General features: G+C 35.9%; 1 protein-coding gene across 1 annotated transcript in view; it reads right to left on the reverse strand.

The window, feature by feature from the left end:
- ADAMTS19 (ADAM metallopeptidase with thrombospondin type 1 motif 19) overlaps nucleotides 1-15966 on the reverse strand; it is a 250761-nt gene that overhangs the window by 11997 nt on the left and 222798 nt on the right. The window contains exon 21 of the mRNA XM_061150851.1: nucleotides 13409-13561. Within this exon, the coding sequence (XP_061006834.1) occupies nucleotides 13409-13561 (153 nt within the window). The remainder of the gene's footprint in view (nucleotides 1-13408; nucleotides 13562-15966) is intronic.

A 15966-nucleotide genomic window follows, 5' to 3' on the forward strand; every position in this document is an offset into this window, starting at 1 on the left:
ATATTCTTTTAAACATTATACCAAAGAGGCAGAAACCCAGAAATAAAAACACTACTGTACAGTATTTATTTGGAGTTTTATTGGATAACAAATATAACTAGTCTACTTTTAAATTCCTTGAAAAAAATCCCCAAATTTCAGGATATTTAGGGGTTAAAAATAATAATTCTCACACTTGGCCAGCACAGAGATTACCCGAGATTCCTTCCTTCTAGACTGTGCCAAAGATATATATTCTGGAGAGAGTGTGTATTCTCCAGGCCAACAGCTAAGGAAGGCTCTGTAATGCTTTACTCATTTCCAGCTGGCCTCTGTAAGAAATAGGAATTCCTAAATTAAGAGAAAATTGTCACTGGCAGACAGAACTTTTTTTTAACCAATATAATAGACAATCTTCTAGAACCTGATATAATTTGTAATGATAAGTGCCAATCTCTAACAAGGTTAACAGCATTGACTTGGATAATTTGTCTTTGGGAATAAATGGATTATTCCAAAGTAGTTTTAACGAGAGTGAAGTAGCATTCACAGTGGAGTGTGGACCTCGTAAGGAAACTAAATGATGACTTCTACTGGAAATTATTAGCACAGCATTCCTATTCATTTATGTATATGTTTGGCAGTTCCATCTTTAAACTTTTTAATAAAGTGAGTGTGAAACAAGCATACTAAGGAACAAAAGTTAGCTTTGTTTTTTAAGATTTGCAATTTATTTTGGTCAGTGTTGCAACATCTTTAAACATAGTTCATCTGCTTTATTTAACACATGGATATTTGGGATTGAATCTATTCCTAGAGGTTAGACATTGAGGATTTTTTGCATATGTGTTTAATTAATTCATCGCTTGGTTCTACAGTTCAACTATTTTTGTCTCTTTCATGAAAATGTTTGCATAGAGTTACTGCAAATCAAGGAAATGTGTGTGGCAAAAATCAAGCAGATTGCTTATGAATGATTAGCAGAGAACTGAATGTGTTATGAAAGGTCATAATAATTGCCCCAATCATTTTTTATATCAAAGTATATACACTGATCATCACAATGATGGAATTAAAACAAGGTGTTTTGCATTAAGAAGCAATTAATAAATACAAAGTCTTGGGCACATTTGCAGTTCTATCAGTGCTGAGCCTATGAATCACAGGATGTTGCAGAGGTGAAAAAAGACCAGCAGTACGTTTCTATTTTATCACTATCATCCCAGGGAAACATCTTCCCACCAGAGACAGTTGTTTGGAAAGACAGTGATTGAATTTCCTTTTCCAATTAAATACTTTCCAGGTCCAGTATAACAACCCTAAGTAAAAAATGGATCAGATCCTCTGTGGCCATGTTAGAGTAAGTGTGTGTTTTTTATTTTGTTTTTAGTAAATAAAATCTTGATTTAAAATAGTACAGAGTACATTATATAGCAACCTTTAACTTATTTCAACCTGAAATATACCAAGTATTCCCCAGTTCACAGAGAAAATTCTTAACTGTGCTTTGCTTCTATCTGCTGCCTTTCTTCAAGGTTAGATCATCGCTCTCCAACCTTTCGCCAGGTATTGACACGTGAATTCCAGTCAATGCAAAACAGGTCTGCCAGCTTCCCTGAAGCTCAACCTGAAGCATTCTTTAGGCTTAAATAGCATGTTACTCAAATATGACTGGATTTACTTTTTTTATTATAAAAAATCACATTTTTAAGTAGTTTGATATACCATACAGAAAAAGGTCAAGGGAGTCGCATGTTTAGATAAAATTATATTGATTACTTTAATATTTCTGGAGAAAGACAAGCTAGTTACTAATTTTTCCCTACTAATTTTTCCTAGTAAAATATATGAAGCATTGTAATTGTTATAGAACTAGAGTCAGAAAAATAGATCAGAAGAAAAGAAATACAATGCTTAGATGTATCATACATTTTTTACTTACTCAATGAAAAAGTTTAAGCAGTGATTTGTTCAAGTAAAAATCACTGCTTGTCATGCTATGGTATGTTCATTAAGAGAAATGTGTGAAAGGGCTTAAAGGGTTAAGACAATGAAACAGCAACAATGTAAGGCAATAAATAATTGAGAAAATCAATCTAGTTGATAAGTGCAAAACACATTTTGTTATTTATTGGGGAAATGAGGTACTTGAGGTAGTCCTTAAAGGACTTGGAATGGTTGGAAAAAAAAATACATTCTAGTGATAAAGTGTATATACAAAGACGTGGAGATTGTAAAAGTACAAACTGCTCAGGTCTGAGCTTACTGGACATACTGAATTAACGAGAATAAAGAGATGATTCTCAATAGGAAGGTTAAGATCAGCATATAGAAAGCTTTGAACATCAGAGCGAGTACGTGAAAGTGAAAGTTTTAGTTGCTCAGTTGTGTCCGACTCTTTGTGACTTCATGGACTGTAGACTACCAGGCTCCTCTGTCCATGGGATTTTCCAGGCAAGAGTACTGGAGTGGATTGCCATTTCCTTCTCCAGAGGGTCTTCCCAACTCAGGGATCGAACCCAGGTCTCCCACACTGTAGGCAGATGCTTTATCATCTGAGCCAACAGGGACGTCCTTAGTTGACAGTAAAGTCCTTTAGTTGACAGTAAAGCCAATGCCAATTCTCTGAAACTGTTTGAACCATTGGTTAAAGTGGTGAAGCCATCCCTATGAATGAATGAATCTGTAAGAGGGCAGTCTGGGGGTACAGAAGCACATTAGAAGTTGTTAACTCTACTCATGGTGAAAATTTTTATTAAAAGGCCTTTATTTTTTAATAAAAGTATTTATTAAAAGGGAATGAAGACCAACACCCTACTTGTGAATAGAACAGAAAGTGTGAAGGATACCTTCTGCATGTGTGTTGGGGAAGATGGCATTGACATTTTTCAAGAAAAAGGAAACTGGGAGTGGGATATATTTCAAGGAAACAAAATGAAGACCTTTGTTTTGAGAAAATATTAGAATGCCACTGGCACAGTCCTATAGCAGCTAATGTTTGAGAATAAAGAACTAGTGTCCCCTCAAGTCCTTCTGAGCTTTGATTTCACTTAACATTCTTAAGCATACTTTCTTTCTTGTTTCTCATGACTTTTCCTCCTGTTTCTGTGAATATCCCTTTTTCAGTCCCTTTTACTAGCAGTTGCTTCTTTTCTCACATGCCTTTAAAGAAAGCAGTTTTTCATGGCTGCCACTTTTCTTCATCTACGCTCTCTCTTTGGGCCCACTTATACTTCAAGATTTAAACACTGCCTACACGTTGGTGATTCCAAAATGTATGTTCCATCCCATTCCTTTCCTCTGATCTATCTACTAGATAACAGCATTCAATTCTCTTATGGGTGCATGAAATATAGTCCAAATAGAATTCACAATCTTTCCCCTCCAACTTGATTCATCTCTAGGATTTCCTATCTCATGTGAATGTGGGATTCCTTTTAAACACATGAACCCGTCCTTCCTTTTCACCTCACACAGAAGATCAACCCTGCTTCTGTTCATTTTAACCTCATAACAGTTTCTCAAAGCCAACCATTTTCCCTATCTCTACTGACACTACAATATGAATGGTCAGCATTTATTTAGTCACTATGTAACTGATACTTTGCTAATAACTCTTCATAAATTATTTCATCTGGCTTCAGTAATTTACTGACCAGAAAATTCAGAATTCAAACCCAGGGCTGTCTGATTCCATACACCAAGTTGTCTGACCAATTACCTAATTCACCAAATCCTCTCCCCTTCATAGAAATTATATGATATTCACTTACCATCTGTCTATATTTATGACATCAATCATTTCTGAGACTGCAGCATGAAAAATATAATAAGAAAGAACTTTAATTTCTGACAGAAACCGTTAACCAGTTTATAAAATGAAAGGTAATTTATGGAGATGGGGGTTAGAATTTAAAGTACAGAAGGCCCTTTCCTTCAATGGAATTCAAATAAATTGTTCTTTGTATATCTGTGTAGAGAGATGTTAATATGTACAAAAACAAGACATGTAAATAACTTTAGTTTACACTATGTAACTCTTCTACATAATATTTACTATTTAGTAGTAGGTCTTGGAGAAATTTTCACATCATTATGTATGTACAAATACACTTTTAAAAATGACAGTATTCCACTGTGTATAGTACTATGAGTCATATAACTACTTAATGGACAGGTGGGTTATTTTCAAGAGTTTGTTGTTGCAAACAAGACTGCAATGAGCATCTTCATAAATATAGTAAGTAAACTATGTGAGAATGTCTGTAAGAAAATTCTATGACAATGGACCTGTTGAGTCTAAGAATGTGTACATTTCAAAATAAGATTTTTTTCACCTATCAAAATGATGAAAAATTTGAAAATATCCAATTTTAGAAGCAGTATGAGAAAACGTATGTGGAGACCACTGGGCAGAATTTAGTAGAAACTGCTTCCTCTGTACGGCAGACCCAGACTCTCTCCCAGCCCACTCCTCTCATGCTGCCTTTCCAAGCCCTGAAGCTGTGTGTGTGCTTATTTTTTAAACAAGTTTGTTAGTTTTAGTTCTTCTATATGGACTCGTATATATTCTATACACAGTAAATAAAGTTATAAAGTATGTATTTTTATAATCCATTCTGCTATTTGTGCTTTGTCTCCTAAGGTGTTTGTGTAACTCAAAAATGTTTTTCCTTTGACTATACACATCACTGACATAAAAGATGATGAAACACAGATCAAAGAGAATTCATAGTCCTTCCCCTCCAACTTGGTTCATCTCTAGGATTTCCTGTCTCATAACACAGAACCACTATCTCTACAAGTTTTTCAGACCAGAAAACGATTACCTTTACTTGCACAGAGCATTCTGAAATGCAGGGAGACGTTCAGTTGCTTTGGCGACTTTGCAGATGTGGGGATTGAGGTCGGGGGCCCAAGGACCTGCTCTGCTGCAGAGACGACTGCTGCAGGTTGTGCCTTGTAGCTACACTGAAGCTGGAGAGCCGGGTTAACTTGAAGCAGAGCAGGGACTTGTTTTTCAAGACAGTTTCCCCCTTCATCACGTTATGCATCCATCTGATGACTTTCTGGACTTCCCAGGTGGTGCTACTGGTAAAGAACCCACCTGCCAATGCAGGAGATGCAGGAGACGTGGGTTCGATCCCTGGGTTGGAAAGATCCCCTGGAAGGGGAAATGACAACCCACTCCAGTATTCTTGCCTGGAGAGTTCTAAGGACAGAGGAGCCTGAAGGGCTACAGTCCATGGGTCACAAAGAGTCACACATGAGTGAAGTGACTTAGCATGATGCCTTTCTAACTAGCTGATTATTTGCATATTTTTCCTTGCATTGTGTCCATGTCCTTCCCTAGGTGTCCTGGTGATCTGGTTATATCTATCTCTGGATATCCTTTGGTATCTAACTAAAAAACAATCAGTGCTAAAACTGCTGACTTTAATTTTATACAGCCATCAAATTTCATTGTATTTTTATGTGAAACTCTACCCTGCCCCACCTATTGAAGTTCAATGTCCCCAAAATGAGCTTTGGCATGCTCCATACTCCACCCCTATAAAGGACATCAAGAATAATTTTTAACTCAATGACATATATTTACTGAATTACTTCTGGGTATGGTTTAGAAGGTAAAATTATAGATGTCCTGGTATGCAGCACAAAAGAACTGACAGCATTATTTTAAGACTCTAGTGACTTTTCAAGGATCTATTAAGAAGACAGTATTTTTAAGCCCTGTGGATTTAAAAAAAAAATATTTCTCGCTATTTTCCAATCCAAAAGATGTTAAAAAATGTTCTTATACCTGAATTTATAATTATACATATATACGCAAGTATAATATTGACAACGAACATATACATAGAGACACTCCTTGAATCTCTTTAAATTATGCATTTTCACAATATATGTGCTTCATTCTTTTTAAGCTAATATATTTCTGCTATGTTTAATTATACCAGCCAAATGCATTTGACTACATTGAATAATTGGGAATATTTTGGAAACTCAATTTTTAAAAACATGTCTGGGGCAATAGACAAGACTCTGAGGACATTTTAAGTATAAAAATGATAACAATGCAAAAATGTCCCATTCTCTGCGAGTGCAAAGAGACAGAGACAGAACAATTTGATAGCCAACAGTTCAGGGATTTGGGGCATGGTTTAGAAGATGGCTATCTTTTTCAGATAGAAAGGTAAGTACCAAGTTGGGTAAATGCTTGGTGGATGTATCTAAACAAAATAATAGAGGAGAAGCATCTTATGTCACTGAGGAATTTCTTCAGTATGAACAGCACTCAGAGATAAGTGCATTTTTTTAAGTAAATTTTCCTATAATGTAAAATATCTCTTCTTTAGGATATTGTGGGATAGGTTTTCTCAATGTCTATATGCTTAAAATTAAGCCCATAGTCTTTGATTTCTTTAATTCACTGACTGAGTTAACAATTATAGAACTCAGGATCATAGATTCAGAGGCATTCCTGGTGGCTCAACTGGCGAAGAGCTGCCTGCCAATGCAGGAGACACAAGAGATGCAGGTTAGATCCCTGGGCCAGGAAGATGCCCTGGAGGAGGGCATGGCAATCCATTCTAGCATTCTTGCCTGGAAAATTCCATGGACAGAGGGGCCTGGAAGGCTACCGTCCATGGGTCACATAGAGTCGGACATGACTGAGTACATGCACACAGATGATAGATTCCTATTTGTTAATTGTGCAGCTGCTCAAATTTTCCTATCTTATGAGATTATCTATAAGCATAAAAATGATAAGCAATTATCTTCTCCAAATATCAACAGACTTGTAGATATAATTAGAAAATAGTACTAAATAGAAATGCTAATCCATCTCAAGAACAGTTTTCTGTATTACAGACTATTTCAGTTTGGTTTCAATCTACAAATTTTCTCAGGGTAGAAAAATATTTACAAAGTTAGATTTTGAAATTTAATCTATTGTAAGCTTTTCTAAAGTGTTTTATACTAAATAACAAACTAGCTACATACTCTGTAAAGGTGATTCTTGGTAAAAAAAAAAGAAAAGAAAAGTGAAATACCAGAGTCTCTCTTAGGGCTTCCCTGATAGCTCAGCTGGTAAAGAATCCGCCTGCAATGCAGGAGACTCTGGTTCTATTTCTGGGTCAGGAAGTTCCCCTGGAGAAAGGATAGACTACCCACTCCAATATTCTGGCCTGGAGAATTCCATGAATGCTATAGTCCATGGGGTTGCAAAGACTCGGAACCGACTGAGTGACTTTCACTTCACATAGTCTCTCTATGAGATCTGCCATGTACAGAAGAATGCTAAAGGATCTGAAAATTCTTTGAGCATAGATTATTTGATTCTTTAACTACAGTATTTCTCTCACATGGAGACAACATCCCAATGAATGAGTTTCCCATGGAACATAATTCTGGAAATGCAAGAATTCATAAATTAATATGAATTCAGTCTTATAAAATGATGACATTCAGGTCTTTGGTAAATAATAATTTTACTAATCAATCTACTTAACAATATATTTTCTCCATCTAGCAGTTCTCATTTTATTAATTCCTTTTATTCTCTAGTTTCAGAATATACTTAACATTTCTATTTTTACATTCTAATAGGATATTTAATTTATTTACTGTTACTGCTAATAATTTCTTTAAATTTGAAAGGGAAATCCTTTTAACAAGTGATTGAGCTTACTTCTACTAACCTGTAACAATCCACTTAGTTTAGCTGTATTAAAACCAGCGATCTATACATATATTCATTTGAATTCTGGAACATTCTGTAAGTTGATTGAGTTGGGGTGGGGTATATGAAGCACTGCATCAGTCCACCTATGTAGGAATCCATAGTCAAAGTGTTCTATCCTAGCCACTGGGTAACAAGAACTCCTTATTCTTCAATTCTTGGATCTGGGTTTTCTTTCTTTTTTTGGGGGGGGTTCCTTCTCTTTTAATGTAGTAACCCTAGGCTGTAGAGATGCATGATTAAAAATGTGGTATCATCTAGTAATTTGTTTTAGGATATTCTTGATTGCTCTGATCAAGTTTTAAGTTTCTTTCATTGATTCCTAAGTTTCCTTCAGTGAAATGTCCTATGTAATTATTCATAATCTCCTACAAATGGCAGTAAGTCACAATTACCACTGTCAATGTTAACTGGAGTGACAAGCTTCTATATAGAAAGCTGAAGGCAAATCAGCAGGCCAAGAACCTATAAAATCTGGGAACAGGCAATCCGTCTCTCTGACAGTCCACTGTAACAAACAGCAAGAAACAAAAGAATGTTTTTCCAGGGACATGTGAAATGGTGCAAACCACCAAGCCACTTATTTATACTGACTGCTGACCAATCTGGATAAAGTGCCTGTTATGAATTGCTTTCAGTTAATAATTATGCAGTACGAGACTACTTTAAGGTTATACACCTTGGTTACCCAAAGAGCATTACTCAGAGTACTGGCAAGATTTACATGATAATTTAAGTCTCTTTTTGAACTTCTTTTAAAAAATTAGATAGGTAATGACACAGGAAACAGCACACTTATCTTCCCATAGTTATTACCGAGTCCTAGGACAATATGATACACCAGGTGGATTTTAATAGTATTTGAAGCATATGCATTAAGAAAATTATTCTGCCTAAAAATAATCCAGATATATTCAAGTCTTTCACAGTTACAGAAATAAATTATCAAACAATCAATATGATTTGAGTTTTAGTTACAACATTTTTCAGAGAAAATGCAAAAAATCATCATAAAATGCCATTTTGCGACTGCTTTAGAAAATCTTTACTATGAGAATGATCTCAAAATAAGTAGAATTCCTATTAATGTAAATGTTATTTTTCTAAAGTATTTATTTATTTGGTTGCTCCAGGTCTTAATTGTGGCATGTGGAATCTTTAGTTGTAGCAAACGGGATCTAGTTCCCTGACCAGGAATCAAACCCGGGCCCCCCTTCACTGGGGGCGTGGAGTCTTAGCCACTGGACTACCAGGGAAGTCCCAACATAAATGTTATTTTTATAGTTAGAAAGTAGGTATTAGTTTGATGTAATTCCCCTATTCATTAGAAAAAATGACTTTCATTTTTAGATTCTTCTTCTATTCAAATGAATATACTGAATACAACTGTGGTTTCCTTTTGCAGTTAAGTTAAAAATAACTCACCATACTACAAGTTTAAATATTTACTACTTCTAAACAAAGCTATACCATATTACCTATATAATTAAATCAATCAGAATGATTTCTTGTGCTTCCACTGCATTATTTTCAATTATATAATTACAAAAGACACAATCTCTTACCCAAAAATCTATTAATCATGTCATAATTTGAAATGTGGCCAAATCTAGTCACTTTCTGGAATTTTAAAGGGCTATATTAAGTTTAAATTGTACAGTATGTATGGAATCCCATAATAAGCCACAATTATGTGCAGTTCCAAGGTGTTTTGTTTGGTCTTTAAAGTTCACTTGAATAAGTATAAACCATTTCCTAATACTGCACAGAAAAATTTACTCTATAAAAGCTTGATGAAGGACCAAACTCTGTATAGAAAGTAGATACAATAACACTCTTTTATTTGTTCCTCTATTGGCCTCCAATAACGAAAATAAGAAGTTTCAGAATTTTAAGTAAAGGCAGAAAGACCAAATTCAGCCAGAAAATATAGCATTTCATTAAGCATAAGAGACTACATTATTTTTTTCAAGTCAGTGTTCTATGCTTAGGACAGTTTAAATGAGTAAATACAGATTTATAATGCCAGGAAACAGATGGGTCATGTTTTGCTTTCCCAGGAAAGACCCTAAGGCCGAATATATATCAGAATGTGGCATATGATTATTTCAACAGTTAACTCAAGCCAGAGCAAAGCAACCAGATTGTTTTTGCCTTATTTTTGCCAACTTTCTAGTCTCAATGAAATAAACATTAGCAATGTTTAATAAAGGCCGTATTACATCTACTTAGAAATCAGAGTTAACAATTATATAGGATAGGAAACTTTTCTTTGGGTATACCTGGATCTATATTGTTTTCCTCCCAGCAGAGCAATTTCTCCCACTGTGTATACAAAATCATAAAATTGTAAATGCCAGAAATTATACAGGCTGATACAAATGCTGTGAACACAGTTTGAGGCATAAGCCATATTCTTAGTAACCTTCCATTTAGCCAATATTACCTTGGCTCAACAGTGGTCAGCGGCTTTTAGACAGTGGAAAAATCTGAGAACATATACATATTTTACTGAATTGCTAATGATTCATCAATACTATTGAGGGAGAAGCAGGATTTCAGAGCTTAGACCTTATGGAGAGTCCACTGAATAAACCTGATTAAAGGCAACCCAGGGTTTAATTTTAAGTCCATTTAGATTTATCAAGTGTTTAAAAATATTAGTAGAATTTGAATGAAACTGACAGATTAACTGACTTCAGAGAAGAACAGAAATTGACCCATAATTGCACACATCTTGTTGTTATTCCGATTCCAGGAACACAGCTGATAAGAATAAGAGATCTATGTGTTTCCTCTGTCCATGAATGCTTTAATCACCAAAACTTAATAATCAGAGCACCATTCTTTTTTTTTTTTTTTTTGGTAATTATTTTGGGATGGTCTTCATTTGAACATGAAAGTGATACATTTAGGGTAAAACAAGAGGGGAGAAATCAATAAAGCTCGCATGGAGCCACTGGCTTTAATTTGTGCATGCTGTTTGAAACTGTTGAGACTAAAAAAAAAAAGAAAGCAAACAGCTTCAAAGGAAAGAACAGATATTCATAAAAAGAATAGAAAATACAGTATAACTGGATCTTCTACATAAGCAAACAAAGGTTAAAAGTCACTGAGCAAAAATGAATGTTTATTAGATCTATCCATTACTTTCTTTACTCAAAAAGGCTATTCCAGCTAGGTAGCAATGTAGTAACATAACAAAGATGAATTTAAACTAATTCAATACAAGCTTATTGAAAACTGCTGTTTGGTTGCTAAGTTATGTCTGACTCTTTTGCCACCTCACGGACTGTCTGTCGCATGCCAGGCTCCTCTGTCTGTGGGATTCTTCCGGCTAGAATACGGGACTGGGTTGCCATTTTCTCCTCCAGGGGATCTTTCCTACCCAGGGATGGAACCCCCATTTCCTGCAGTGGCAGGCAGGTTCTTTATTACTGAGCCACCAGGGAAGTCCTACGTACATGTAAACTGTGGCAAAATTGAAAAAAAAATTTTTTTCAGGCTTAGCACAAATCAATGTTTTCTATGATCTCCCCAGTTAATTATGATTCTGCTTAAGATTTGACCAGAGGCCACAAAACAGGCACATTTATTAATCAATTGCAATAGTATTTGTCATGTAAATAAGATTTGCTAGCCTTATTTCCGTATGCAGCAATGTGGGAGTTTAGCGTTCTGGGTCACAAATTATAATATCTGGACCTTCTATTTTTTGTAACAATAATTTTGCTTTTCATAGCTAACTAGGGATTAACGTTTATCACTTAGAATATTTCTATTAATGAAGTTGGAAGAATATTGCTCATTTATTCAAGTCATTTTAAAACTTTTTCTTAGAGCAGAATTATTTCATTTTGGGAAAACATCTAGAATTTTGCTAGCCAAAATGAACAAATGCAAGGTTTCTACAACTGGTAGGGAGCAATAGGTGATCCTCCTTACACTCCCACAAGGAGTACATTCATTTCCTCAACCTAGTTTAAACTTTCAGTGTCAAATGAGGTGTTAATATAAAAATGGATTGAAAATAAGTGTTGTCTATTTTCCTTATTTCACTCTTAAGGAATCAGACACAGAAGCAGTCAATGAGGGAGTCCTAACTGTACCCCATGTTCTTGACTTGCAAGCCATGTCTTTCCCCATCACTCAATTTGTCTCTTAGAAGTGGGAACTCTAAAGCCTGAACATGAAATAAATTATTTATGGTCAATCTAGAATTCTCTTTTGTCTAAAATTTGCTTACTCTGAAGTGTGAAGTTTCCTTATATAGTTTGCCAACTAAAAGCTGCCATGGATTGGGTTCTTTCCTCATTCTGTAGTCAGGGACTGATTTACATTGTTGACAAATGTACCTTGTAGAGTCTCAATGTTCAAAGATGTGGAAACAGTGAGAACTCATAGGCAAAGTTAATATACAAACTTTCACTGGAGAATAAAGGCATGAAAAATCATAAGAAAATATATTTTAAATGTCATGGATTTCTTTTTGAGTAATACTAAGGAGGCTGACTAACCAAAGAAAGTTGTACAATGTAAATATTTTTTCCAGAATATCTTTTAGGTTTATTCATGAACAGATATCACTTGCCCCTCCATGCCATGGCGGGCACCATATTTTTTTAATTTGTAATGCAACAGGGAATTTATAAGAGTAGATTTATTATGTCTATTGTAAGCCTTAGAACATTAGATTCCATGAAAACAGGTTCAATATAGCAAGGTACAAGGGATCATCTGACTAAAACTTCTAAAAGTTAGTATTTGACAGCTATTTTCACTCAGATATGGTCAGAAGTATATCTAAAAACAAGGGATTTATTAATACTTTTAGAGTGAATATCTGAGCTATTTTCTACAACCCATAAAGTTCTACTTAATTCATAAATTTTAAATATTACCATTAACATGAATAAACTCCCTGTTCACCTGCGAAGGAAATTGTGTCTACCTGATCTGACTAAAGGACTTCAAGAATTCTGTTCCTTTCAATTTCTTCTATGTACAATCCAAAATAATGGTGGGGAAAAGACTATCCTTTACACATTAAGATGGGAATTCTCTTTGTTTGGTTCTGTCATTATCTACCTTACTTATATTTCAAAGAAACTTATCTGGTAGTATTCTACTCACTAGACAAGTTTTATACAAAAAATATTCTGAGCAAAATCGGTATCAACAATACAAGCAGCAAAACAATGATACTATATAATACTTGTCAAGAGCTTCTTTTGTGTCAAAAATGGTGTTCACCACTTTACACATTTCTATCTTACTGATACTTATTACTTAGAACAGTTTTATAGAGTTATTATCATAGACAGAAAAACAGGATTTGGACCTTAGTATTTAATACTCTTGGCTCAGTGGTAAAGAATCCACCTGCTAAGGCAGGACATGTGGGCTCTATCCCTGGGTCGGGAAGATACCCTGGAGGAGGAAATGGCACCTCACTCCAGTATTCTTGCCTGGAAAACCTCATGGACAGAAGAGCCCGGGGGCTATAGTCCAATAGGTCGCAAAGAGTCAGACATGACTTTGCAACTACACAAGTACATATGTAATACTCTACCTTACCTCTATCTTCTATGCCTCCTGTTCTTCATACTACGTGGTTATAGTACTCAGGGGAATGCTGACATTACAGAAACTTAATACTGAGATGTACAGAAAGGTTCTCACCTTAGACCAGTCACCCATCCGCCACACGTAGCATTTGGAGTAATCCTCACAGTCTTCAGCCTCCCTGGGTCGGGTGGAGAGGACACATTTCTTTCTAGGGTTAGTACACCTCACAGTCCGATGACGTACACCTTTGCCACACTTGACCGAACACTGGAAAATAACGTCAGAGACTGGATAAAGCTGATGATTAGAAGATACAGATTTGATGATCAAATTACATTAGGAACTGGTTCTCATCTCTCATACACCTATCACCTACACAAGGGCCAGAATGAAGGCTATGCCCCAGTGTCAGAAGCCAGACAGTGCTTCAGGCAGTGCTAGAAATGAATGGGTTTCAGGAACACAGGACCATTACTACAGAGACTTCTACAACACAGTGTAGCTTATGAAAGACAGATAAACAGTGGTCAAAGTGTAAATCATTAACCTAATGCTGCTGCTGCTAAGTCACTTCAGTGGTGTCCGACTCTGTGCGACCCACAGACGGCAGCCCACCAGGCTCCCCCGTCCATGGGATTCTCTAGGCAAGAACACTGGAGTGGCTTGCCATTTCCTTCTCCAATGCATGAAAGTGAAAAGTGAAAGTGAAGTCGCTCAGTCGTATCTGACTCTTAGCGTTATAACTGACATCAAATTATCATATATAATTATGTAAGAAAATTCATTTTATTTTTGGTGAAGACTTAGTTTGTATTACCCTTAAGAAATGCTTGTAAAAAATGACAATTTCTAAGAGGATATAAAGTTAAAACAGAGAATATGTAGCAAAAACAAAAGTTTCTTTACATAATTATATACTTCTAGAAATCATCATTCTAAATGGTTGTTTGGGTTGAAAATATAATTCAGTTCAAAAAGTTCAGTTCATCTCATGAATAACTGATGCTTGATTAATGATGTGATATAGCAGGTATGAGGCCTGTAGGATATAACTGACCTTCTCGTTTACATTTATGCTCCCCAGTAAGGAACACGTATAAAGCTCCCCAGTCTTACAAGAGTGTGCATCACTGATTATCTGGACACAGGAACAGTCTCCAGACTGAACTGGGTACGATAGCTGAGAGGGAGGAAGGGATGAGAGACTGAAAACTCCAATTTATATTTATATCTGGAAAAGTTCCAAAGAAAGAGCTACAGCTATACAGTTAACAAGGATGTAGCAGCAGATTTCAGCAGTTGTTTTTCAGAAAACTGAAGCATAGAACTCATGAGATTTTAAATATAATACTTTTGGCACAAATGAGTCATTGTCTTATAATTTTTGGTTTGCATTTGAATGTCTTGAGCTTTAAGGCAGACTACACGTGTGATTTGGTATTTTAATATTTACATTAAAAAAACTTTTTTTTTCCAATGGGACTTCCCTGGTGGCTCAGCGATAAAGAATCTGCCTGCAAGCAGAAGCCGCAGGAGATGAGGGTTCGATCCCTGGGTCAGAAAGATCCCCTGGAGAAGTGAATGGCAATCCACTCTAGTATTCTTGCCTAGATACTCCCATGGACAAAGGAGCCTCGCGGGCTACAGTCCATGGGGTTGCAAAGAATAGGACATGACTGAAGTGACTTAGCACATTTTTTCCAATGGAAACTAATCCCGTTCTATAAATTCAATTTTTATATTAAATAAAAACAAAAGAGACATTTTTAAAATTGGTATATTACTTTGAGACATATTACTTCTTCCATCTGGTGCCAAAAATCTGTATGTTAGAATATTTCTGACCTAATCCTTCCTGAAGAGTTTGCAAAAGTGTTACACTTAAGCTGAAGGTAGTGTATTTCTGTTTCTCTGATGTTCATGTGAATCGTTTCTCCAGACTGAACTGATCCATTTTGATGTAAAACTGGTATACATCATACATGATGAAGAATCTTTTCAAAAAAATCTTTTTTTTTAATGAATGAAGCATTTATTAATCCAGCATAATTTGTTCTAATGCTCCATGTTGGCAGCCACCGCCTGTCTGGAGATTTTGTCCAGATCCCTCTGCCCCTGAGGTGTTCAGTTTGCAACCATCCTTTTCTACCATTTTCCACCCCGCCAGGGCTTTGAGGACCTGGAAGGCTATGCTCTTAGAGCCTCTGCTGAAAAGGCTAGTAAAGCTCAGAAATAAGACAAGAGAAAGCTACACTATTTGCTAGTGTGTTTTTTTTGGTTGGGGTGGGGGGGTTGGGTTAACCTCATTATCTAAGCTACTCTGTCCTCAATTTTCTAAGGAAGGCTACTTACTGCAGCTTGGCATTTTCAATTTGTCATTTTTACATCCCAACTAATATTTTGAAATCAAGCATATGAATGTTTTGCCTCTGGATGTGCATGCGCATGTGTCTTTGCACATGTATATGCGTATACAAGTGTGAGGGTGTTTGTGTGCATGCATCCACAAGCCCACCTAAAATGCTTTAGAGTGGCTAGTAAATATAAGTAATGACTGGTGTTAATCACCATGAAAAGACATGTACCATGATAACAGAAAACAAGCATACAGTTTGGCATGAGACAAAGCTGTTTGCTACACATTATAAGCTGGTGGGCACATATGCAGTGTT

The sequence above is a fragment of the Dama dama genome, chromosome 9 (genome assembly GCF_033118175.1).
Source record: "Dama dama isolate Ldn47 chromosome 9, ASM3311817v1, whole genome shotgun sequence".
Lineage (NCBI taxonomy): Eukaryota > Metazoa > Chordata > Mammalia > Artiodactyla > Cervidae > Dama > Dama dama.